A 27070-nucleotide genomic window follows, 5' to 3' on the forward strand; every position below is an offset into this window, starting at 1 on the left:
AGGATGCATTCGATGTATTTAATGTGGTGGATGATTTTCTGGAGCGATTGCTTCCCGTTTGTGGCTTCTTTGGTTTGCGGGCAGACATGGCCTTCGAGATATTGCTTTTGGCCGATGAAACTCCTGAGGCAGCATCAGACTGGGTGGGTCTATGGCGAATTTTGATCTCCCTACGATACTTCTTTTCAAGACCTTTTGTATGTTTGGCAATTTTTTCTTCCGTTGTTTTCTCATAAGGGAGAGGACGTCGATGAGTGTATTGCCATAGATCAGTTTTACGTTCGGCACGAGTGCCAAAATTGGCAATATCGCTGTTCCTCACTCGTACATCAGGGACTCCGGGTTCCTTAATAACTGTTGTTGTGTCGGAAGTTCTGACAACCGTACTACGCGGGGCCAATGTGTCCAACAGGCCACGAAGATCTCTCTTTGACCTCTTGGACACCTTGCGTGCCAGCTTGATTTCGAGCGACTTTTCAGACCGCGGTATCGGGTTGTTGAGTTTTGGATGCATTATGAACCGGGATACCAATTTGTTCTTCTCTCCATTATATCTGCGCCCAGCATCCACCTGAGCCTTTTGCATCGCCTCTTCTATTAAGATGTCGCTGCGGTCACCGGTCACTCATCCGTTTTCAACAAGGTAGTCCTCCACAGGAACAGTATCAGCGTCTAAATAATGGTGAAGAATGAATTCAAATGATAAATTTGATGGCTTTGGTATTGTACTAATATAACTTAGTGGTGTGTTTGGCTTTCTTCCAAAATGTGCTTGGAAAGGTGTTACATTTGATGTCTTTTGTTTGCATATACGTAATTGATATACAATTGACTTTTTTGTTTCTTTAATTGTGGACGTGTTATTTCTACTGTCTAATTTCATGCAGCTTAAGCGTCTCTTAATAGTTTGTATCAAAGCTCTACTAATCCATTAGCTCTATGGTCATTAGCAGGGGCTGTGATTATGTTAATATAGTTTTCCTTGCAGAAATCCTTAACTTTATATCCAATTACACAACGTGCTTCATCTAACCTAATATTTCGGGGGACACCGTGTATTTGAATGTATTCATCTAAAAAATTGATTACATTAGGTCCATTGGCTTTATCAATAACTTCTACAGTAGGATATTTAGAAAAACGGTCAATGCATGCAAGGGCAAATGAATATCGTAATCTTTTTCATTCGTAATGGGGCCGCCCAAATCAATTTGTATTTCTTCATTAGGTTCTGAACAGTTTAATAAAGGCTTCCATTTCAACGCCGGAACGACTGGTTTAAGATTCTTACCAATCTTGGTACAATCTTTGCGCTGAGCCACCTTGTTGAGAATTTCTCGGTGCATATACGGCCAGAACGAATACTGTCCAAGAGTTATCATACCCCAACTGCCGGGGTTCGTAAGATGGAGACTCTCGAGCAATGCATATTGGATTGAGTGTGGGATTGCCACACGTTCATCCACACATACGCAACCTGACCGTACGTGAATGTCCCTACAATATGAAAACAAGTAGGGGTTCACCTCCTTTCACCGTTTTGAGTCGTTTTGCAAGATGCAATCTTGCACTTCTTTAAGGACCGTGTCCTTGCTGGTGAGGACGGCCAAGAATCCTTTAGTAAATAACTGCGTGAGGTTTTTTTCGAACATTTCTTCCTTCGACAGTTCCAGGTTGGGGGAGTTTTGGCCTTCATTTCATGAGTGTGTTGAGTTTACCGCTGAGTTTGGTGTGGACTGCAACGTGACCCTGCTGTGGGTAGGGGGGGGGGGGGTGGTTTGCGGGTTTGATTTCGGGCTGGTCATATTTCCTTGAGAGATTGAATGTGTGTTACGTTTGCGTTTAATTTAAAATGAGGCTGGATTTGACTTGAGTTTGTATTTGAATTTGAATTGGAATGGATTTGAGCTGCGTTTGCAGAGTTCTCGAGAAGCAACTGAGTTGTTTTACAATTAATGGCAGAAAGCAAATTGGAATAGTTTGTTGGGTGAGGATGTGAGGCACGTGTGGAATGTGTGATTGACGCTGCAAAAATGCTGTGATTGGCAGTTTTGCTGTGTGGTGTTTACATAAATTGCCGCAATAGCGTCACGAATGCGGGTAATTGTTGCTACCGCAAATTCCTCATCTTATTTGTTTGTAACTTTTGCTTCTTAATTTGAATTTAGGAATCGAGACGCAAATGCAAACTGTATGCCAACCTGTCGGTGAACGTTGCTCTAATGCTGCTCCTAACCCCGCTCTAGATGCGTCGCACTTGATCCGCGTTTCCAAGTGTGGATGATAATGTGTGTTTTCTGTTGGATTTGCAACTTTATTTTTAATTGATTGAAAATGAGTTTCAAATTAATCATTCCAGACAAATTTTGTGTTCTTTTTAAGCAATGGCCGAAGTGGATGACATAATTGGGATAAATTAGGGATGAATTTACCTAGGTAATGGGCTGAACCTCGAAATGAACGTAATTGTTTTAGATTAGGTAAATTTATTCTCAAATTATCGTCGTCCAGTTTTTTTAAACATTTGTAGACTAAATTTATGTGGTCTTCTTTAGATCCACGACCAACTATTATAAAATCGTCCAGGAAACAATGAGTATTCTTAAGTCCAACTAATGTATAATCCATAACTTCTTGAAATGCTGCTGGCATGTCGGTTAGTCCGTAGAAACCGGTAATAAAGCGATATGTACCAGTTCCCTCACTGCTAACAATATTGAAGTAACAATGCCGGGCCGTTTCCGGGTCTAGATTAAGTTGACTGTATGCGTACTTCAACTGCAATGTTGAAAAAAAGGCTGTTTCTTGTGAAGCATTTGTATTTAAATTTTGTTGAATCGTGTCAATTAAATTATCTATATTCGGCATTTGATATTTGTTTTTATGGATAGATTTATTTAAAATTTTCGAATCTAAAGCTAGTTTAACTGTTTTGTCTCTTTTCACCGTGATAACTATAGGTGAATTGAAATTTTTATCTGAACAACCGTTTAACTTTATGATGTGTTTTTCTTCAAGTCGTTTTTTAAGTTCGGCATTAACTAGTGCTTGTAGATTAATGGGAAATCTGCGTCCTTTCTGATGTGTAGGTGTGAAGTGTTTATGAAATATAGATTTAAGTGAAAGTTTCGTTGATTTACTGATTCGTGAGATAAGACCTGGAAAATCAAATGCTATCTGTTTCTTGATTAAGCATTGGTTTTGATCAAAACTTGCGACTTGTTTCATTTGAGTGAGAGAAAAGCCTAGATTTGGGAAGAGATCTGGTCCAAGGATTGGTCTATCACCATCTTCCACTACTGTCACTTCAACGCCCGTAGCCATCCAATCATTACACTTGATTGATGTCTGAATTACTTCGATGATCTTGATTAAACCATTAGAAAGTTTTTAGATCGTGCATCTCGGGTGACTGTACCCAAAAGCTTTGTTTGCACTCTGACACCACTGTAGTAGCAAGACTTATAGTGAACACGCTCCCCGAATCCACAAAAGCTTTTGTCTTGGTATTCCCGATACAAATGTCCAAATTCACCGGCTCCACTTCACGGGTGTCGCTATTAATAGAAATTGTAGCAACACAGTTATTATCATAGTCATCATAATCCGAGTCATAATTTGCATCGTAGATACTGTGTTTTTGGAGCACTGTATCTATACAGTTAACTTGCACTCCCACTGTTGCTGAAGTACCCACCGTGGCCGCCTCGGAGATAGAATCATCTACATTGTTTACTTTGGGCCTCGGCTTGTATGGGTGTTTAGGTTTCCTACAAATTTTTGCGAAGTGGTTAGCAATGCCGCAATTTTTACAATTCTTCCCACGGGCAGGGAAATTTTGTCGATGTGTAGCTGACCATCCATAACCACAGTATGGACAAATTGTAGGCTTTACGAATTGACTGGTTTGTGGTCGCGATCTAATCCAAGGTCTTTGTACGTTGTTTACAGATGCACTTGTTATCTCCTTCGTAGTTGAATGAGCAGACGTCCCAGATATCTTTAACTGATTCTGTATGCCCATCTCAATGTTCATGGCAAATTCTAATTCCTTTTTGGCCGTTCTCGTTTCCTTTAACAGTTCCCTATGAATCTCGCCGTCCTGCATATTGGCTATGAAGACGTCGCGAATGATTGATTACTCAAGGCTTCCTAAATCGCAATTCAAGGAAAGTTTCCGAAGGCAACGGTAGAACTTTTCCAGAGGCTCTCCCTTCAATTGTTTCCTGGTGAGAAAGGTATACCGACCAAAGGTGATATTTCGTTGTTTGGTAAACACGTTATCTAGGCTTTCCCAAAGATCCTTAGTTGTTACCCGATCGATTTGTGTATTCGGTTCTTGGGAACCAAATATTTGTCGACCCTCCATCCCCAGGCTGAGATAAGTCAAATAGACGGCTTTGTTATCACAATATTTCCAAGGTTTGTCCCCGCACAATATGCCTGCGAATTTTTTCTCTGACAACGGTTTAACCACGCATTCCTAAGTTGTTTGTTTCGAGCTTTCCGATCTCTTTCGTTCTGGGATGTACTAATTTCAACATTATCCTCGTATATAGTGAGGGAGGGTGACCTAGTCTGGGGGGTCATCGCGTATGGGGTCAATCGAGATGCCCTCTTTCGCCAGGATTGCTAGCTTCAACATTATCTGCCACTGGTCCCATCTCAGAGGTGGTTCTAGTGTTGGTTTCTCCCAAAATGGTTCGACTCCCAGAAGTGCGCGTTATTTGACTGCTGACTGCGCCATGTGATACCTTTTTCTGTAGGGGTACGTATATGAGCAACAAATCCGCTTTAGAATCTGTGAACTGGATTCGAGATGTGAATCCAAGATTTCACTTATTTGTGGGATTACCACTTTTAGTTTTACTTAGCAATAGAGTTACGAATGTAGTCGTAATCTGATGACGTGGAAATCCTCCTCGAGTCCAACAGGATTCTCCTGATTGCAAAACTAAGTAGATTGAGAACCACTGAATTGAAATGAGGAAAGTTAAGGGAATGAAATATAATTAAAAGTGGGTGATCTGAACAAAACTGAAAACTTGACTTATTAGTCGGTGGCAAACTTAACATATGTGAACTATGACTTTTTGTCAGACAAGAGCAAACTTAAAATGATATTATACTTAAACAACAGAATATGAACTTAATATGGTACAACCGTACCACAGAGCTCCAAAAGAAAATATGATATGCGTAACTCATGAATTAGCAAATGTGGTTTTAGAGGGCAGAGGTGAATTTTTGAATTCTGCTCTTAGTTTTAAATCTGAATTGACAACTTAGATTCTTACTGAAATTAGTTGGCTTCGAAGTCAACTGAATAAAAAGGAATATGATCGTTAGTTGACATTGCAATTTACATTTCACTTCAAAAACAAGATATATGTTGATTTCAGGATTTCATGTTTTGTTGTTTGCTAAATTTATTTTTTACCCGATAAAAATTTCTTACAAAAAACAAATTTTAAAAGAAAGTCTGTCGTTCCTTTTGTCTTAGCGTTGATTGTTATGAAATATAGATTTAACTGAATGTTTCGTTGATTTACCGATTCTTGAGACAAGACCTGGAAAATCAAATGCTATCTGTTTCTTGATTAAGCATTGGTTTTGATCAACAGTTGCGACTTGTTTCATTTGAGAGAGAGAAAAGCCTAGCTTTGGGAAAAGATCTGGTCCAAGGATGGGTCTATCACCATCTTCCACTACTGTCACTTCAACGGCCGTAGCCACTCAATCATTACACTTGATTGATGTCTGAATTACTCCGATGATCTTGATTAAACCATTAGAGAAAGTTTTTAGATCGTGCATCTCGGGTGACTGTACCCAAAAGCTTTCTTTGCACTCTGACACCACTGTAGTAGCAAGACTTCTATTGATTATAGCGAACACGCTCCCCGAATCCACCAAAGCTTTCTTATTTCGTTGTTTGGTAAACACGTTATCTAGGCTTTCCCAAAGATCCTTAGTTGTTACGCGATCGATTTGTGTATTCGGTTCTTGGGAACCAAATATTTGTCGACCCTCCATCCCCAGGCTGAGATAAGTCAAATAGACGGCTTTGTTATCACAATATTTCCAAGGTTTGTCCCCGCACAATATGCCTGCGAGTTTTTTTTCTGACAACGGTTTAACCACGCATTCCTAAGTTGTCTGTTTCGAGTTTTCCGATCTCTTTCGTTCTGGGATGTACTAATTTCAACATTATCCTCGTATATAGTTTCAGGAGGTAGGGTGACCTTGTCTGGGGGGTCATCGCGTAGGGTGTCAATCGAGATGCCCTCTTTCGCCTGGATTGCTAGCTTCAACATTATCTGCCAGCGGTCCCATCTCAGAGGTGGTTCTAGTGTTGGTTTCTCCCAAAATGGTTCGATTCCCAAAAGTGCGCGTTATTTGACTGCTGAATGCGCCATGTGATACCTTTTTCTGTAGAGGTACGTATATGAGCAACATATCCGCTTTAGAATCTGTGAACTTGATTCGAGTTGTGAATCCAAGATTTCACTTATTTGTGGGATTACCACTTTTAGTTTTACTTAGCAATAGAGTTACGAATGTAGTCGTAATCTGATGACGTGGAAATCCTCCTCGAATCCAACAGGATTCTCCTGATTGCAAAAGTAAGTAGATTAAGAACAACTGATTTGAAATGAGGAAAGTTGAGGGAATGAATTATAATTAAAAGTGTGTGATGTGAACAAAACTGAAAAGTTGACTTATTAGTGGGCGGCAAACTTAACATATGTGAACTATGACTTTTTGTCAGACAAGAGCAAACTAAAATTGATATTATACTTAAACAACAGAATATGAACTTAATATGGTACAACCGTACCACAGAGCTCCAAAGGAAAATATGATATGCGTAACTCATGAATTAGCAAATGTAGTTTTAGAGGGCAGATGTGAATTTTTGAATTCTGCACTTAGTTTTAAATCTGAATTGACAACATAGATTCTTACTGAAATTAGTTGGCTTCGAAGTCAACCGAATAATAAGGAATATGATCTTTAGTTGACATTGCAATTTATATTTCACTTCAAAAACAAGATATATGTTAATTTCTGGATTTCATTTTTTGTTGTTTGCTGAATTTATTTTTTACCTGATAAAAATTTCTTACAAAAAACAAATTTAAAAGAAAGTCTGTCGTTCCTTTTGTCTTAGTGTTGATTGTTAGGAAATATAGATTTAACTGAATGTTTCGTTGATTTACCGATTCTTGAGATAAGACCTGGAAAATCAAATGCTATCTGTTTCTTGATTAAGCATTGGTTTTGATCAACATTTGCGACTTGTTTCAACTGAGTGAGAGAAAAGCCTAGCTTTGGGAAGAGATCTCGTCCAAGGATGGGTCTATCACCATCTTCCACTACTGTCACTTCAACGCCCGTAGCCACCCAATCATTACACTTGATTGATGTCTGAATTACTCCGATGATCTTGATTTAATCATTAGAGAAAATTTTCAGATCGTGCAACTCGGGTGACTGTACCCAAAAGCTTTCTTTGCACTCTGTAGTAGCAAGACTTCTATTGATTATAGTGCACACGCTCCCCAAATCCACCAAAGCTTTTGTCTTGGTATTCACGATACAAATGTCCAAATTCACCGGCTCCGCTTAACGGGTGTCGCTATTAATAGAAATTGTAGCAACATAGTTATCATCATAGTCATCATAATCCGAGTCAAAATTTGCATCGTAGATACTGTGTTTTTGGAGCACTCTATCTATATAGTTAACGTGCTCTCCCACAGTTGCTGAAGTACCCACCGTGGCCGCCTCGGAGATAGAATCATCTACATTGTTTACTTTGGGCCTAGGCGTGTATGGGTGTTTAGGTTTCCTACAAATCTATTCATAGTTCATATGTGAACTATGACTTTTTGTCAGACAAGAGCAAACTTAAAATGATATTATACTTAAACAACAGAATATGAACTTAATTTGGTACAACCGTACCACAGAGCTCCAAAGGAAAATTTGATATGCGTAACTCATGAATTAGTAAATGTGGTTTTAGAGGGCAGAATTTTTGAATTCTGCGCTTAGTTTTAAATCTGAATTGACAACTTAGATTCTTACTGAAATTAGTTGGCTTCGAAGTCAACTGAATAATAAGGAATATGATCTTTAGTTGACATTTTAATTTACATTTCACTTCAAAAACAAGATATATGTTGATTTCTGGATTTCATTTTTTGTTGTTTGCTGAAATTATTTTTACCGGATAAAAATTTCTTACAAAAAACAAATTTTAAAAGAAAGTCGGTCGTTCCTTTTGTCTTAGTGTTGATTGTTATTCTCCCCTTATTTCTATACCATTATGTCGTTTTTCAAAAATTTAGATTACAAAAGCAGATTCACGGAAACGAGGAATTAGAATGCAATTGTGTTTTGGTTAATAGATACTGTTGTTTAAGTTGGTCTGTGTGCAACAAAAGACTTATTTTTTGATACCACCGGTATACATAAATAAAGTCCCAATCCGACTGTTAGCGCTGAATTCTTAGGGAGATTTATTAAACCTGTTTAGTTTCTTGACATATTGTAAAATGGCATTGACAGCTTCGAAAACTTGTTTTAATAAAAAAAATAAAAATTTTCGAATTGTGAAAATAGAAGTTTTTTCTCTGCAGCTCTTTAAGAGTCTGCGAAATGAAAGAACTCATTAGTTGCAGCACTCGCTTAAAGGAAACTCATGAATGGCATGAGTTTATAGCTAATAGATGGCTGCATGCTTATTTTTTCCCAGAAACATTAGGTGAGTTTTGGGCTCAAATCGTTTTGTTTTGACTTTTCTTGTAATCGCATCGCTTAAAGTCTTCATAGGATAAAAAAGCTTTAAATGAAACTATAATTACTTTTCTTTTGATATTGATATATCATTTCCTAAAAGTAGGAGAATTTTCAAATTTGTATATGTTTTGTTATTCAATTGTTCGTATTTTTGGTTATATTTGATTGTCTACAATGCGGCGAGAACTTAGTTGGTTTTTCAAAATTAAGCACCAAATTTTTTTTGGAAAAAGGGAGTTTTTCTTCAAGATCTCTCTCAGGATGTGGGATTCTATGAAGTAAAGAGGTCTTTGGAAGAACAATCGTTTGACAAATTCCAAGGGCAAACATGATTTAGCTCCTTCATGACTTAACTCGTGATTATATAGATTGGGTAACCAGTACTTGAACTTGATCTGACTTCTCAATTTAGATTCATAAGTCAAAGCCGCGGTAAATTTTTCTGCACTCACTTATAAATCTAAATCAAGAAAATAAAATCTTACACTGATATTAAATAGTGATAACAATCATGATGTCACTGTTTGTTTTTTAATAAATTTAGTTGTTCACTTATATTATTTTATTTTCTGCTTAAGAAAATTCAATGTAGTTGATTTTTTGTCTATCGTTTCGTTTATTAGAATGATCCTTTTTAAGAAATAAAGAAATTCATTCTCACTGGTATGAACCTTTTCTGCGGAGACGTCTGTCCTTTTTAAGAACCTTTCAAATTTGATAAGGAAATAAGTGCTACTTCCTAAGCTTCATTTGCTAGTTAATTGAGACAAAAATGTGAGTGAGCGGGTGGGATTATCAGATGCCATCGCAAATTAGCCAGATTTCTTTTAGATGATTCTACAAAGTTGACTTTGTTGAACTGCTAATGTCTCTTTCGTCTCACAGGAAAACTTGGAAACCAAAAATTGATCATTTTGCTTCAACGCGCATTATTGAACATCTTGAATACTCTAAGTGTAGGAAGAAATCACACTCCAATTCCTTAAACCAAAACTTCGACCATCAAGTAGTTTTTTTTGCTAAAATCTAAAATTTTGTTTGAATTTTAGTTTGAATTTGCAAAAATTAGTTAACTGGCTCTTCGTTGTGTAGAATCGACCAGAACGTTGTTTAGAATAAGACAATGATTGAACTTTTTAGGAAAACATATAATCGAGCACAAGAACAAAACAATTTATATAAAAATTAAGTATCGAGATTATTATGTAATGCAAGAAATAGGAACAATTATGAAATTTTGGTTGGGTAAATTTTGGGGAAAAACATATAACATTGAAAAATTGAAAGCATTGCAACGATTAAACAATGGCCATCATGAAAAACTTTTAAGCCACGCTATGACAGTAGTCTTTCAAATCTTCATGTTTTCAGGCCGTATTCATACTTCCACTCGATTAAATCAAGTATATCAAGAAAACCGACTAATTTTACAAAAAAGTGAGAATTTTATTTTGCTTTTACTAATTATCAGGCGACGAAGTGGCAACACAATTGGCCCTCGCTGTTTCTTCGTGAAATCACAGCACTCAGTGGAACACTGTAATACTAGTTCATAGCCTTGAGGGCCATTCGAATTTTTGTCCATTTTGAAATGTTGTAACACCAGTCAATCTATAAAGAAAACTGCTAGTTTATAGTATGCTCACTTTGACTGGCTGCGCAATTTTTCCTGGAAAGCAGCATCAATTGCCACGTTCTTCCAGACTTGGCAGAAAAAAAGTACCTGACAGCTAGTAAGGTTTGAACGCCAACCTATAAAAACAATTTTAATTGAAAAACAAATTTCTCTAGTTTCTGTTGCAATTGTTCAAATTACTATTAATTGTATTGATAACGTTTTCACTAAAGAAGTGTTTGCTAATCTGTCTGCAGAAAAAATCCTAAAAAGCTCGCCCACTGTACATTTTAAGGTGGTCCTCTGAATCAGGATAACGGTCACCAGATAACCGTATACCAGCTACTGGACTGTCTCTTAAAGACGACAGAAACGTAACGATTAACAGAAACGTAACCGACTTTGGCTGCTCGAGGCAACGTCCTTACGGCCTGAACGCATGGGTGGGGATTGGGTGAAGTATGAGGGCTGGGGGTGTGCGAAGTGAAGGGGGATGGGGGGGGGTGTGGGTCAAACTCTAAGAACCGCCCTTCACACCATGAGTATACGTCTCCAAAACAGTTTCTATGAATCGCATATTTGGAGCCTAGTGAGCTGAAAGGCTCTAATAACACCTAATGCCCGCTGGGCGCTACCTATTTGTCCCGTTTGCGAGAGACGAAAAGTCAATTGGGTCGGACGAAAAATCGGATGCGAATTATAGGATTGGTAAAAACATCAATTTCCAGGCCACAGGATTCTCTATGCCTTCAGTCTCAGTAGCATCAATGTACCCATTCGCAACGATGAATTCGAGAGAATATTCTAATCAAGCAAAATTGAGCATGCCCTTAAAACTATTGGGGGAACTTGGCAGGATGTTTCAACAAGAAAAGAATAGGAGTGATCGCTAAAGACTCTAGATTTTTTAGAGTGAGGAAAAGACCATTTGAGAGTGAGTAGGTTACGCGTGACCTCGTATCGATACAAGACTAAATACAAAACGACGTCACGCACAGAACTAAGTCCAAGAACTGCATAAATGAATGAATCGTTCTTTTCCGTTTGTGCCCCCAGTACGTTATCCCCCCGTTACAGTGCACGTGCATTACATAGTAAATCATTATGTAAAAATATGACACGTGCATCGGTGGGGGTGCAATTGATATACGCATACTAAGCTTGGGCTGGGGACACACGGAAAATATCCGAATGAACAAAAGATTCGACTTGAGCGTGATGTCATTTGGTGGTAACAAACATCTTCACGAAATAAAAAACATATCAGGACAAGTTCCGAAATAAAATCCAAAGAAATGAATGAAAAATTTAGACAACTGTATCTGACCAGTAGATCAAATGAAAAATGCCATCCAAAAAGACAAAATCTCAAAAGCTGAGAAAAAAACAAATCAAACAAACTAAACAATATAACCATTGCTAAAACTTTTGAGACTTTTACTAATTAAATATGAATATACTCACTAACCCACGCACAAGCCTTGAAAAAATTCCATTGGCCACTAAAGATTAAAAGTTCCTCAATTTCGCAACAATAATAAGTTCAAATCCGCTTGTTTGTCTCTCAAAAGACCAACAAAGACAAAACTTTGAAAATAATTGCAAGTTTTATTGAACTGCTGCTAATATTCGTGATATTAAGATCTTCAGATCCATTTCACTGCTTCCAAAAATTGTCCGGTAATGCAATTTCAAGCCTGAAAAAATATCACTGGTTTAATACTGATATTCTCTAAACTCGAAACATGATAAAAATTTTCAATAAAAAAAATGTTTTTTTTTAATTTTATCAAAAAAATGCTAAAATCTGTTATATTAATATGCTGAAAATTAATTCATTGCCACTAAAAGCCATACAGTTAACTATAATAGTACATAAGAGAAGGTTCACTGGCCCCTGATGCTGGGAAAACACAAGAAAAAACCAAAAAAAAATTGAATACCGAAAAAATTGCAAAAATGATTATTTTGTTTTACTTTTGCAGTACCAAACTTTATAGCTCACAAATTGGTATTAAAAAGTAATTATGTCTCGCAAAAAACCATTTGAGACTGATCAAACAGAAAACTCGAAAACAAAAAAACGTGAAAAATTGCCCCAATTTGGTCTCAATAACTCGTGAAATTCACCTTTTAACCTCCAATTAAAGACTTTCCAGCAGCTGCACCACGAGACGTGCTTGAAGGACCACTAAAGCCAGCTAAGGGCTTCTAATGAAACTTACCTCTTTATCGTTTTTGTTGAAAGATCAACGTCATTGAAAAATGTGTGAAAGCAAATTACAAAAAAGACAGAGCTCTAATACAATCCAGTTCTTGGATTGTAAAAACATAAACCAATTAAAGTCCGATGAACAGCCCTCAAACCACAGGCAGGGCAATTTAATTCAAGTGCTGCAGCTTAAAAATATTTGTCTTCAAATTATCGTCCTCATAGGGGTTCAAACGTGACCTCCAGGACAGCAGCCTGACATCTTTACCACTAGACATTCTAAACACCTGACATCTTAACGATTTTGATACTTAATCGCTTTTAGTTTAGAGTCAAACTTTATTCCGGAAAGAGCAATTCAGATCACACAAAATTAGGAATTCAAGTGTAAGAAAATCACTTCAAAGCCAATGATGGACTGTACCTGCTTATCCCGTTTTTGAGAATGAAAAGTCAAATGATCAGACGAAAAAAAATCAGAGCAGCCAATAGTAGTTATAGGTTACTGTCATTATAAGCTAGACAAGATTTTTGGAAATATTTACACACAACCTTCTAACGTTGAGCAAATTGCTCCCAAACTGTGAAGGGGTAGGGGTTGGCTCTAATAGCAGCTCGCTCAAGCTTAAAAAGGAGGTAAGACTCACTGGGGCAGTATAGCAGAACAAGAAAGGGCGCAAAATTCCCAAAACTGACCTGAAGTTTTATTTGAAATAAAACTGCTGGTCAGTTTTGGTGAAACTTATACTTAGAGACTATTAGATTTCCCCGACCAAAGAAGACACTTAAAACTTTCGGGAATCTTGGAGAAAACAATAAAAACGAAACAAATAAACATAGCTGGCAGATTGCCAGAAAATAGCCGCAATAGATTCGTAGATCGGCAGTCTAAAAAAACAGTAAAAAATACAGACCAAAAAAATTCGTCTTTTCATTGAAGGCTGATCTGTTATATTTTGATTAAAAATCTGTATAAGTTATTGCTGCCTCTATTAGCTGATCTCTAATAACCTTCATTTAGAGTGATAAACACCCATTTGACCTTATCTCTTTGAATTAAAGTAAATAAAAGTCAATTTCAAAGTGAGGAAGTCATTTTTGAGAGTGAGGTAAGTCGAGTGTGACCAAAAATTTAATCACGCGCATGAACAAAAAAACTCGCTCTACTAAGAGCGAAAAATGACGTCACACATGCAATTCAGTTGAAATTGCATGAACGAATGAACAAAACATGGCTGTGACGTCATATGGTCGTAACAAAAATCATGACGACGAAATAAAAAAACATAGCAGGACAAGTCCTGACGTACAATTCAAAGAATTTTAATTGACTAAACAGAAAACTAGACCTAGAACGGACTATGAATGGATTGGAAAAACCATTTAGAAAAAAATCCGATCCAAAAAATCGAAAAAACAGTAAAAATCAAAGTGAAATTGCCGCATTTGAACAAAAAACCACTACCGATAAAGCGAATTTTTGTTCAAACACCGTATTCTCACTCTACTTCAAAATTAGAGCGAAAAAATTTCACGCCGCAAAACCACTCGCTTTTTCGCTCCATTTCCTGTTTCGGCGTGACCAAAATCACTACTCCAATTTGACTTCAAAAATCATGAAAATGTGTGAACAGATCTTAAAAAAAAAAGACAGCGCCCCAATACAATTCAAATTCTTTGAATTGTAAAAAACCAAGAGAAGGCCAATAATAGCCTCAGCTATCGCTGTGCGGCTATTAAAAAAATTGTCCAAATGCCGCATGTTAACAAAATACCTCCAGCAAGATGGCTATTTTTGTTAGAACACTATTTTCTTTGTTTCGCCAATTCTGAAGAACAGCAAAAACCAACCGATAGCAAGAAATTACATTTGAAACTGGAAAAAAATAGAAGTTGAGAAAACTCAAAATGGCTAAAATTAAAAATTATAGTTGAGACTGAAAATAAGCACAAACTCCCATATTTATGTCATCTTTTAACTGTTGACTCCTGACCAAACGCCATAAATTTGAAGTATTTAGAAAAACGTATGTATAAGCATCGCTTATGCCAAAAAACCAAATAGTGCAGTTATTTGACATTTACTAGGTAAAAATTGATTTGATTCATGTTACTTTATTAACCAATCAGAAACGAGTACTCATGATGTTTTAAGTGATATTTAACTGATTATTTTTTTAAATCAATTGTTTAGATAGTGCAAAAAGTATTGTATTTAGATCCATAGGAAACTTACAACGAGCAGTTGATTCTCAGTTTGACTATAGTTTATTTCACTAGTATTTTGCTAAATTTTGCTAGATCGTAGAATTGGTAAAGTTTCTAAGTTAGTTGAGCCTTCATATAAGAGGTTAGCAACCTATCTCTGACTGAAGCCGCACAAATTTCTGTAACAAATTAAACATAGTTTATCACTCAGTCCATCCATAAATTCAATCAAACTCAAATTTGAGGTCCTTTAAAAAGACACCGCAACTAATTGTTGCGACGCGATCTTTAGTCAATTGAATTTAATGAAAATCCAGGCTCAGGTAAAACCTGAAAACAGGGTTCTGAAGGTTGGGTTCCGCTGAGATCCTTTAGCTGCCGCAAGACTTGGTCCGCTGATCCCAACATCGGCAACATCACGAAAAACAACACATCAGACAGTTGAGGTCCCTTCCGGGCATTCTGCTGCACGTCGAAAACGATAACTTCTTGGTTTGGCCAACTCACGTTTGTGGAGACCGCGAGCAGTTGAGGAAATAGATCTCGAAAACTTGTGAGCAAAGAAAGAAAACTTTATGACCAGCGAGAAAAGGAACCAGAAGGAATAGAACTTGGTTGAAAAATGACATCTACAACTTCAACTACAACAACAATAATTACGTCTCCGACAGAAAAAGCGAGAACTCAAAAACGGACGAAAAAAAGCGCAGAGGCCACAGAAGAGCAAAGACGTCTAAATATTGAACTTACCAAAAAACTCAAGAGCCTGGATCAGTGGTAGACGACATAGACGATGTTGGATCCAGACCAAAGACCGGAAGAACCGCAGACTAGATAAAATCAGTGGCCTAGCAGTTTGGATGAGGCCGCCCACTATCTCCGAATTGTGCTGTCAGCCCTCCCGAAAATATCACTCAAGACAAGCAACAAAGGTTTCAGCACCTAATCTAAAACTACACTGCTGTTTCAACCTGCTAAAAAACTCTTTTCTGAGGACACTGGAAAGATGCAGTATCTGAATATCGGCCTCATAGGTCAGCTGAAAACAGCAATATCTGTGCTGGGATTCTGCCCAATCACATTAGAAAGCCTGGGATGTCCCCTGCAAAATGTTCGGCAGAACGAGCGTCATAGTTGAAGCTCAACTCAAGAAGATAGAGTTACCATCAGTTAGACACAATGATTCCAGTAGCAATGTTTGATTTCGAGAAAAGGTCACAAAGAGTAAAAGTTTTAACTGAATCTGACTTGGAGTCGAAAGGAGTTTTATCTTCGGCAACTAGAAAGCTTTCTCCTCAGCTAAAAGAAACAATGACTACGACATATACAAGCTCATCGACCACTAAAAACATGGTTGTGTACCAACACTTATTAGAATCAACAGCCTTTATACATAAAGAGTTGTAAACACAAACAAACTCTAAGCTTCAAAACAAAGAAAAACAGTATACAAGTACTTTTGCATCAAATGCTGAAGGCTCTGCACAATCAAAGAATCTAGAATTTGACTACACAAATGGACCACACACTATTGGGAATTGCAAGAAACTCAAAATGGCATAGCTGAATGAAGGACGAAAAAAGAAGCTGAAGTTCAAATTGTGTTTCAGTTGTCTGAGATGTGTCAACCGGTCAAGTAGTACGCATAGAAATTCTGAACTTGCGACCTAAGTTTGAATGTGCTAGCAACATGTGATACAGGATCCTCAGTTCATTCGTACATAAGTTAATCGTATCTACACTTCAAATGAAAGAGCAGAAAGCGTCCTTGTCAGTAGCAGGGAATCATTGATCACAAGATCTTAAGACACCAAGAATTCCGATAGCTGTTTCAACACATGGGAAGTCAAAACATTGACAACAGGCCAGCTCTATGTTCACGAGAAATTGGGTCAACGAGTTATAAATATGCAAAAATCGAAACATCGTTACTAACGTTTCAAAAACATGTCAAATCAGACCATAAATCTAAACGAAGTTCCAGTGATTCTTTGACAAGATTGTTTTGACGTCCATCACCCCCTAGAAGTCAAGAAGTCGGAAAAAAACTGCACTGTGGGCAGTGAGATCAGAGATTGGCTTAACCTTAAGAGGTCCGCTACCAGCGAAGCAAGCAGCCACTCTTGCAACAACAAGGATCTCAATAGCAGATGACAAATTAGCAATCTAAGCGAGCGTAAAATTGAGTCATGCGCCTCAAACTGCGATGTCACCGGTCATTCGAAGCACGACCAACAACCAATCGAGACGTTGGAGCAAACAACTCAATTTAAACGAGACAGATAAGAAGTTAGTCGTCTGTGGCAAGTAGACGAGTTACCGAACAACCTCTACTCAGACCAGGGACAAATCAAATCTCTAGAAGGATGTCTGCAGAAAGACGCGACGCTAAAAAGCGCTTTCATTTTATGCAAGCCGGCGAGTTTTTACGGCTATCAATTTGCACAAGTCGACAAGCTTTGCGCTCCCGAAACGTTTGCGCTTTATTTACACGCAGACGCTCGTCCTCTGCTCTGTATTTTTCTCAGGAGGAATCGTAGACATCTGCTGCCGTCGCTTGGGACAGCAAATCGACGAAACATGGTTTCTATGACAACTGATATGGATTTGTTGTCCTCCGGAGCAAAAACTTTCTTAGATATGGCCAGTGCAATTGGAGCTTATCTTTGGTTTGACAAAAACGCAATAGCCGGATATGTTGGGAAAATTGAACAGGCAGAACTGTAAGAACCCAATAATATACTTCAATTGTACTTGCCATATAAAAAAGTTTTTGCTTCGGAGAAACCAAATAGCATTGTCAGCTGACCTAGAAGCCATGGTTCTTCAAATTTCTGTCATAGGCAACGACAGCAGACGTCTACAATTCCTCCGGACAACAAATCGAGAGAAGAGGTTGGAAGCTCTTGAGTAAAGACGACACGATTTTGGATCGGAAGTCTCACCGACTTTTGCAAATCACGCTTTTCACCAATGGCGAAACATAACGCGAGCAACACCGAAAAGGTCTTCAAAACTGTTGAGCAAAACTCCTACATGGCCGACATCTGAAGTCAGACAGAACATCTCAAGAAGCAATCTCCTACATGGACGACTTCATGAAATCAGTCAGAACGTCTGAAGAAGCATCTCAAGTTCAAAACATCCTCAGCAAAAGTGGTATGAAATTGATAAAGTGGACAACAAGTGTTAAAGAAGTCAAGTCACAGATCCCAGAAACGTGGACAAAAATTGTGGAAATGTTTAAAGACGAACCACAGTTCTGGAACTCTTCCGTGATTCAATGGAAACATGTGAAAGATATTGAAAATCCGCCGGATGTTGGTACCAGAGTAATGTCCATCGAAGAACTCAAGAAGTCCGTGTGCTTAAATGGGCCACCGTGTCTTCAGAAAAATCAAAAAGATTTGGCCACAGCCGTGAAAATTGAAGCTCAGGAAGCTACAAGTAATGTAGCATCAGAAACTAAATCGGATTAACCATTTGACTGGAGACAATACAGCAGCTCAAGCAGAATCAGAAACTGCATTGCCTCTTAAATGAAATTCAAGGCAAAGCCAGCAGGGCCTTTCAAAGCAGAAGCATTCATTCAATCAGAACAAAATTTGTTCCAATTTGTTTAATTCGATATGGTTCCAGATGTTTCAAAATCGATAACTCGCAACAAAGAAATCTTGAAACATTGCACGTCAATTAGTCACCCATCATAGAGGTTGATGAGGCAGTTCAAATTAATTGTCGTCTGAAGCATTCGCACCGCGAGACAATTTCATTGCGAGACGTCCATTATTGTTGACAGCAAGCATCCAGACGTACAATTTCTGTAGGAGAGAGCACACTGTGATAATCAACACTGAGGCCCGGAAAACGTGAGAAACGTGCTCCAACAGGCGTACTAGATCGCTAGATTAGAAAGTGCGTTAAAGAGGATGAAGTCCAGACGTGTCAATTTTCGCTATAAAAACGTCACCCAAATCCATCCAGCGATAATGGACCTACTATGAGAGCAACTTGAAGAACATGTTTCCCGTTCACCCATACCGGAGTCGATTGCTTCGGACCCATTGACGTCAAGTTTTTACAATGTTCAACAAAGAGAAAACTATTTTGAGAAAGAACGACCATCACTTCTTCTGCTCGAGCATTCTAACCACGCAACATTTTGAATTTAAACAATCAGAAAGGCAAAAAACAAAACAAAACCTTTATAATTTCAAATTGTGTGCTATGCTTTTGTAATAAGAGTTCCTTGCCTAGTCATTATTGGCAACCTTTAGGAGTAACACCAAAAGCATAGCTTAAATGAACGATTAATTAAGACGAACTACAGCAAAACGACAAAAAAACTTACAACAGACAAAAATTGCCCATGATTGGCTTAAAATTACTCCACTACCTTAAACTAAAACAACTCAAAATTAAAATCGATGACATCAAAAGGCAGCCACAACTAATTTAAACAACAGATCTCCCCAAATGCTAGAGATTTGAAGAATACGAAAACCTAAAAACGCCTTCAACATGAAAAAAGCTCAAAATTGAATCTGAAAACGTATTTTTTTGCTTCAGATAATCAAAATTACTCCAAATGCGCTAATACTAAATTAGCAAACTGAGACAAACACCTTTACCCCAAACGATGAATTTAAACAAAAAACCGCTTTGAATTTGTCGGTGTCAAAACAATTGGCGCGCTAAGCGAATTTTCATTTTTTTCGCTCTCACAAAAAAGTGGCTTTAACAGAAAAGCGCTCGTTCGTCGCGCTGCTCTTTAGCAATTTGATTTGAAGACTTTGTTTTCATGCATTTCAATTTCTTGCACCCCAAAATTACTGATAAAAAGACGCTCCAGCAATACTCCTCTTCGACTCTCAAAAAGACAGCGCCCCAATGCAAGTCAAATTCTTTGCATTTTCAAAAAAACAGGAGCGCAATAATAGTCTGCTAAAAAGACGAAGGCGGCTATTAAAAAACTATCCCACGACACCATAAACATTGTCCACAGAAATTGTAAACAACGATTAACAGAAACGTAACCGACTTTGGCTGCTCGAGGCCACGTCCTTACGGCCTGAACGCATGGGTGGGGATTGGGTGAAGCATGAGGGCTGGGGGTGTGCGAAGTGAAGGGGGATGGGGGGTATTGGTTCAAACTCTAAGAACCGCCCTTCACACCATGAGTATACGTCTCCAAAACAGTTTCTATGAATCGCATACTTGGAGCCTAGTGAGCTGAAAGGCTCTAACAACACCTAATGCCCTCTGGGAGCTACCTGTTTATCCCGTTTTGGAGGACGAAAAGTCAAATGGGTCAGACGAAAAATCAGTCAAGCAAAAACCGAATTAAAAAGACAAGATTTAAAAAATAGGCCCAACTTTGTTTTGTCTTGTCATTCTTTGTCAAATAGACTGGTCTTAATCCAAAATCAGTGACAGCTTCATAGCTTAAGCAACTAAGAAATAATTGAGAATTTCCAAATTTTCAATTATTTGTGTAAAAATACAAAAGTAAATAAATTAACTGACAGGCCATAATTCCCGACGATAACATGAACCAATCTTCAATCTCACCAAAATAAAGATGCAAACAAATTCCAAATTGTTATAATACATGCTGCCTTACTTAGAAACTGCAACTCAATTTCAATTTAAAAGCCACAATGAATGAATGAAGCACAATTAATTTCTGATACATTTATAAATGGTAAATTTAATTATAAACTTTAATTGAATCGATGTTTTGATCATTGAGTCATTATGGACGGACACTCATAAAATACGTTAATGCTGTTTACTTCAAAACACCGATTTGCTAAAAGTTTTTCGTGAATAGAAAGAATCAAATCAAAATTTGTGAAGAGATTCTGTGTCAAGAATGAGCAATTTTACTTTAATTTGAGTTGAACAACGATTCGTGCAATCTGTTTGTTTGAAATATTTCATGTCTCCACGCTCTAGACCCGATGAATTTGTCCGCCATGCTTCCTTTATTGTCGAGGTATTTTGCACAATTTTTTACCAAAAGTGATTAGGTTGAAAGTTCGTTTCGGTTCGCAGAATTTCTCACTCGCGCTTTGGTGCTTGTTTGTTGTCCTTGTTCGCAATATTGTTTACTTATTGATTGTTTATTAGTTTGTCCGTGGTGTGACGTTGTTTGTCTATGCGACCTCTCCCACCATTCGGTTGTAGTCATCTTGTGTCTGTTTGAGCGCCTTTCGCTCCTTCTCAAACAAGTCTTTCAAGGCCTCCAGCTAAAATAAACACGCATCATTCATACTAAACACAATGCAGCTACTCGAATATTGTAGTGGTTGAACCTATTGGTCATCATGGGAAAATATCCCACATGAAATTTGATATGAAAATCGTTCGAAAATGAACAGGTTTTCGATGCTTTAATTTGCTTTAGTATTTCGTCCATATTCGGAGAATTTTCAAAGACTACTTTAGTCCGCTTTTACAGACGTTGAAGTCTCTCGTCGATAGTGAGAGTTTATTTCTGTGGGTTTGTTTCCATACCAGATTTTGAGGATTTGCGTTTCCTGCACATACATAGTTTTTTCAACATGATATCTTTAATCGGAACTATGAGCTTTGATAATGTAATGTAAATACTCTGCAAAATTTACATTAAAATAACAGCAGAATAGCCTTTCTCATGTCACTGAACAGCTTGAAACGTTCTATAACTCAATAAAATTTGATCAAAATCTAGAGAGAACCTTCAGGTACATTTCAGCTTGAGCTGCTGCCCCTACCTCTGATTGCAGCTTCTCTCGTTCTCCGATGCTGTCACCCGCTCGTCGTCTCTCCTCAGTTAACTGTCTCTCTAGAGCTCCCACCCTCTTCTCCTTCTTCTCAATTTCCTCCTCTTGTCTCTCTATCTTCCTTCTGAATTGCTTCATCTCATTCGACAATCGCATGATCTCCTCGTCCAACTGCGTCACCATACTACAACACACAATTACTTTTAACACAACCGACTAGCCTCGAAAGACTTGTTCTCGAACTGGTAAGGTGCCCAATTCTATTGAAGAATTGTAGCCAGCTTTCGTCGGTGGAGGGGGTATGAGAGGGGAGTATTGCAGAATATCGGAGCAAAAATCAATTGATAGCAAACAAAAATTGTTAAAGCAAAATTAATTTAATCATTTACCCTCCAATTATCTCACTTTAAAACGAAACTTTTTGAGAAAATTTAGCAATAGAGCGCTTTAAAGCTTCGGACTCAAAACCCCTTTTAGAGTGAAGTGCAGCGTGAAGCTAAAAACTCTCTGGTATTGAAAATGAAAAAAAAATCACTACCTATTTGATACGGTAGAAGTGGTTAACCATTTGCTTTGATGCGTCAGACTACAGGATTTTAAGTCGCACACCAAAGTAAAATTTAGGCCGACCAGATGCCAGAACTTATGTTAACAAAAAGAGAATACAGAGTGCGCCTTTTTATTGTACTCTAAAAAAATTCTAACGAAATTCTTTACTGTTCTGGCATTATTGTTCTTTACTGTTCTATATATAGATGTGAGGAAGGCTTTTTCCAGTCATATTTTTACTTTTTGTATACTCTTCGTAGAGAAAAATGGGATTGGAAAATTGATTGGAAAACAGATGGGAAAATAGAAAAATCGTATGAAAAATTGATTGAACGGGAAGCTAAACGATCGCAGAACAAAAAATTGAGGGCAAAATAATGCCTCAGTCTATAATTGAGGTGAGGTAAATCCTAATTCCACGCATATAATTTGCCTCAATTAGAAACTTCAGACATATTTGAACTATTTGACAAAAAATGTCAAAAGTCAACGTTTTTCTTTTCAAACAATAAGAGTAAAAATTAAAAAGAGGAATTTAAAATCTCTGTTACTCTTGTTGTTTTCTCTTACATTAATAATTTATTTTAATATGAAATTCTCCCAAAAACCCCAGATTCATTTAGCAAAAGCAGAAATCAAGAGCAGTTCAAGAAAAAAATGTGAAGACAGTTTTAAAACAAATAATAAGGAAAATCCACGTTTTTAATTTCTGAGGATCTGCTCAAATTGTTGAGAAACGAACATTTTATTCAATTCTCTGATATTTCAAGAAGTCAAATTCATTGAAAATTTCTTGAATTCGTCTTGAATTCGAATAATTTAAGTTTATGACAGACAAGGACCCTTGCATGTTTTCACAACCTTGTAAAAGAGTTATTGAATAGATTGTTTCAAATCCCAAAAACTGTTTTGAAAAGCGCCTGCTGCGCTCTAATTTTTTAAACAGTTTGTTCTCTTGTCTGTTTTTCTACAATGTTTTGAGACGAGGTGCTGCAAGCATGAGATTTACTGATTGGAGTATTTTGCAACAAATTGTTTTCGTAGAAAAATACAAAGCAGCAAACAATTTATGAATTTTGGAAAATTTTTCAGGATTTTTTTAAGCATTTTCAAAAGCGGCCCCGTTTCTTTGAGTAAAAGGGGCCCCGTAATTTTCTTGAGCTACTGGTCGGCGTCTTGCGTAGACTGCATTGGGCAACTGCTGTTTAGGACGTTTACACTGAGAAACTTGAAAGTTAAAATTTTTGCCTATTTTCTCCCATTTTTTGAGTTTAACTTGATTTTGCACCTTTGTTTGTGCCACGAATGACTTTTGTTGACTTCCGAATGAACAATTTTTGCATTCGTTCTTTTACATAGGCAAAATTTTTCTCAATATCTCTACGCCAAAATTATCCACATTATAAAAGCCATTTTTGAACTCAAGAACCGCCCATCACGCATTGTGGTCAAACTCAAGAACCGCCCATCACGCATTGCATTCATGTCTCAAAACAGTTTCGCTGAATCGCATAGAGACTAGCAAGCCGAAAGGCTCCAAGAGAACTTAAAGCCCTTCGGGCATTACCTGTTTTTAACTCGTTTTTGATGACAAACAGTCAAAAGAGTGATGAAAAAAGTCAAAATAGCCAGACGAATGAACCCATTAAAAGGAAAACAGGAATAATATGGGCCACAAACTACGTTTGAGAGCAGTGAAAAAAAGTAGCAGCAACAATGAGTAGCAATTATGGCAAAATTTTTAGATTTCATCTTTCGCAATAATAGTTCCATAGTTTTGACTCATTTCTTATAACATAGCCGGCAGATTGCCGGAATAGCTGCGAAATAGACCTGCGTGCCATATAATAGAGATAGAAACAGATACAGATCTAAATTGAAAAAAAATCAACCCCGCTCAAAAAACTAGGTAAAAAAACATTCAGCGATAAATTAATAAAGCTTGTTAAAATTCATTCCGCAGAAGCCTCTTATTAGGGACCTTTACTGCACAAATGAGTTCCTTTGACCTCAAACAAATTCAATTTAAACTTAAGTTTTAAAGTGCAAAAGTCATTTTATTGAGTGAGGTAAGTCACGTATGATCAAAATCTAATCACGCAAAATAACCTAAAAACTTTTGCTAAAGCGATTGAGAAATGACGTCACGCGCGCAAATGCCGTTAGTGAGAGGAAGAAGTCATTCAGAAAATTTGACTTTTTCAGCTTTGCTGTGTGAACAAATGTAAAACGAAAAAAGAGCGTCAGACGACGAAACAAAAAAAAAAACCAAGAGCACCGCAATATAGCTTCGCTCAGCTTACAGCTTCGCAGCTATAAACATAGCCGGCAGATTGCCGGAAAATAGCCGCGATAGACGCTCGTGGCCTTCCATGAATTGAAACACCTAAAGAAATCAGATAGACAGATCGACCACCAGTCCTTTAATAGACCACAAGACTTTTTGGGTTAGCTTCGGACTGTCAATTTTTTGACACATACGTTCTATAAGGAAAAAGCCCTTAAATAGCTATTTCAAAATTGATATTCGAAATAAAAAACTCAAGACTAATAATCACGAATTAGGGCATACAAGATTGGCACTACTTAGATGCATACTATTAACTAGTAAATCTTCATAAAAAATTAAAGTTCCATAAGTGAGTTCAGAAGTCATTTTTTTGAGTGAGGTAAGTCACGCAATTGACCTAAAAGCAGAAACGACGTCACGTACATAAATTTTAACTGCAAAGCAATAGAAGTCACTGAAGTCAATTCCAAGAAGTCAGGTCGTAAGAATCATCGATGGAGACGACGAATTAAAAAAACATAGCAGGACAAGTCCTGACGTACAATTCAAAGAATTTTCATTGAAATAACAAAGAACTAGACCTAGAACGGACAATGAGTCAATTGGGAAAACCATTTCCAAAAAAAATCCGATGAAAAAAAAACAAAAAAAAAACAGAAAATCAATGTCAAAATGCTGCTAGGGAGAACAAAAAACCACTAGTAAGATATGTAATTTTGATTCTAACAAAAAACTAGGTCCAAAATGAGCTGTGAATAGATTGGGAAAACTATTTAGAAAAAAATCCGATCCAAAAAATCGAAAAAAACAGTAAAAATCAGAGTGAAATTGCCGCATGTGAACAAAAAACCACTAGCGAGAAACCGAATTTTTGTTCAAACACCGTTTTCTCACTCTACTTTAAAATTAGAGCGAAAAAAATTCACGCCGCAAAACCACTCGCTTTTTCGCTCCATTTCCTGTTTCGGCGTGACCAAAATGACCACTCCAATTTGACTTCAAAAATCATGAAAATGTGTGAACAGATCTTAAAAAAAAAGACAGCGCCCCAATACAATTCAAATTCTTTGAATTGTAAAAAAACCACGATGTCCCCAATAATAGCCGCTATCGCTTCGCGGCTATTAATAAACATATATGTCGGAAAAATTGCTCTCGAATGACAGGCGGGTCAGTTTAATTCAGGGGCTGTAGCCTAGATAAATTTTCCTTTGTGGGTGCAAAAACGTCAGACTAAGGTCGCGTTTGAACCCCGACTTCCTGAGTCGAATTGTTTACGTCAAGACATTCACCACTTCTGCTATCAGGGCCTTCTCATCGTCTCTCTAACAATCGGTTTTGTTTGAACAACACTTTATTTCGGAGGGAGAGCAATTGAAATCACTCAAAGATAAAGATGTGCGTGAAAAAATCACTTGAGAAGTGAAGATTATTCTAGAAGAAAAGCACAAAAACAGTCAAGCGAAAAATTTGCCTAAAAAAGCCACACACGTTTATAATAATTGTTTCTCATCCAAGAGCAATTAATAACAAGAATATTGTACTGAAAAATTCTCTAAAACGGTTCCAGTTGCTTTAGGATAATATCAAGAAACATATCCTCCGAGAACAGTTGCCTTGTTAAAAGATTAGGAGGTATATTGGAACATCCAGAGCTACAAACAGACTCGCACGAGCCTTCTTGTTGTACTCTACGATAAAATTCCTTTATATTGTACGTCTGAACATAACTGACTGGGGGGGGGGGGGCGTGACTTCGTCAAACACCAGTCAACGACCACACAATCAAAGTGCGTTCTTCAGTGGGTACATGATTCAGATCGAATATGTCGCTTCACTGTAAAGAAGAAACCTTATATGCAAAATTTTGTTCTGTAGTGAAAAAAAAAACATCTGAAATATTTGTTCCGACCCCTCTTGAGGGGGGAGGAACTATATACTCAAATGGGTTTTTTTTTGTTCAGACAATTTTGGCCGATCGATTTAATAATCGTAGAGAGTTGAGACTGGTATCATTAGAAAGCCCGTCCAGCATAGAATATGGAAATAAAAAGTATTTTTTTTCAATTTTGACTTTTCATAGGGAGTTGACGAGGTTTAAAGTTTTGTGAATATTAGACGTAATTCAGCTGTTTTTATTCACAATTTTGACAAAATTTTCGTCAATTTTGACCAAATTCTCATCAATTTTGCTAAAATATTACAAAATTGTTAACTTTAGTGTTTTTGATTTCAAATCTAAAGATAGAGGAGGGTCCCTGAATTGTTCGATCCGCGTTTTTGGATAGAATTTATGCTTAACTTTTTCCAAAAATAAGACTTTTTTCGTCGAAAAAATGGCTTTATTAGCCAACTTGCTTTAAAATTGTTGGAAGTAGACACCTTAAAACTGCGGCCAGATTTTTCATAAAATAAAAAAAGAGCTAGTTGAAATCCCGCTGCCTTTAAGAGTCTTCTGCAATTATAATTTTGCCAATTTTATGCAAATTCAAACTCGATAATTATACAAAATGCATTATTTATTTTTGACAAACTAAAAATTTTTGGATAGAATTGATCTATTTCAAAACCATTTCAACAATTGAGTGTTTTGCTAGACGCCCAGCAACATATGTGCTGAT

The 27070-nt window shown here is 37.3% G+C and overlaps 2 protein-coding genes across 2 annotated transcripts in view; both read right to left on the reverse strand.

Moving 5' to 3' along the window:
* LOC142349936 (putative caffeoyl-CoA O-methyltransferase 3) overlaps positions 1–27070 on the reverse strand; it is a 223066-nt gene that overhangs the window by 180266 nt on the left and 15730 nt on the right. The window lies entirely within an intron of this gene.
* The window catches only part of LOC142349935 (uncharacterized), a 32195-nt gene continuing 25432 nt past the window's right edge, over positions 20308–27070 (reverse strand). Inside the window, exons 6-7 of the mRNA XM_075401792.1 lie at positions 21602–21794; positions 20308–21094 (exon numbers count right to left, since the gene is read on the reverse strand). Of these exons, the coding sequence (XP_075257907.1) occupies positions 21002–21094; positions 21602–21794 (286 nt within the window). The 3' untranslated portion in view covers positions 20308–21001. The remainder of the gene's footprint in view (positions 21095–21601; positions 21795–27070) is intronic.

The sequence above is a fragment of the Convolutriloba macropyga genome, chromosome 11 (genome assembly GCF_964194025.1).
Source record: "Convolutriloba macropyga chromosome 11, txConMacr16.3, whole genome shotgun sequence".
In the NCBI taxonomy this organism is placed as follows: Eukaryota; Metazoa; Xenacoelomorpha; order Acoela; family Convolutidae; genus Convolutriloba; species Convolutriloba macropyga.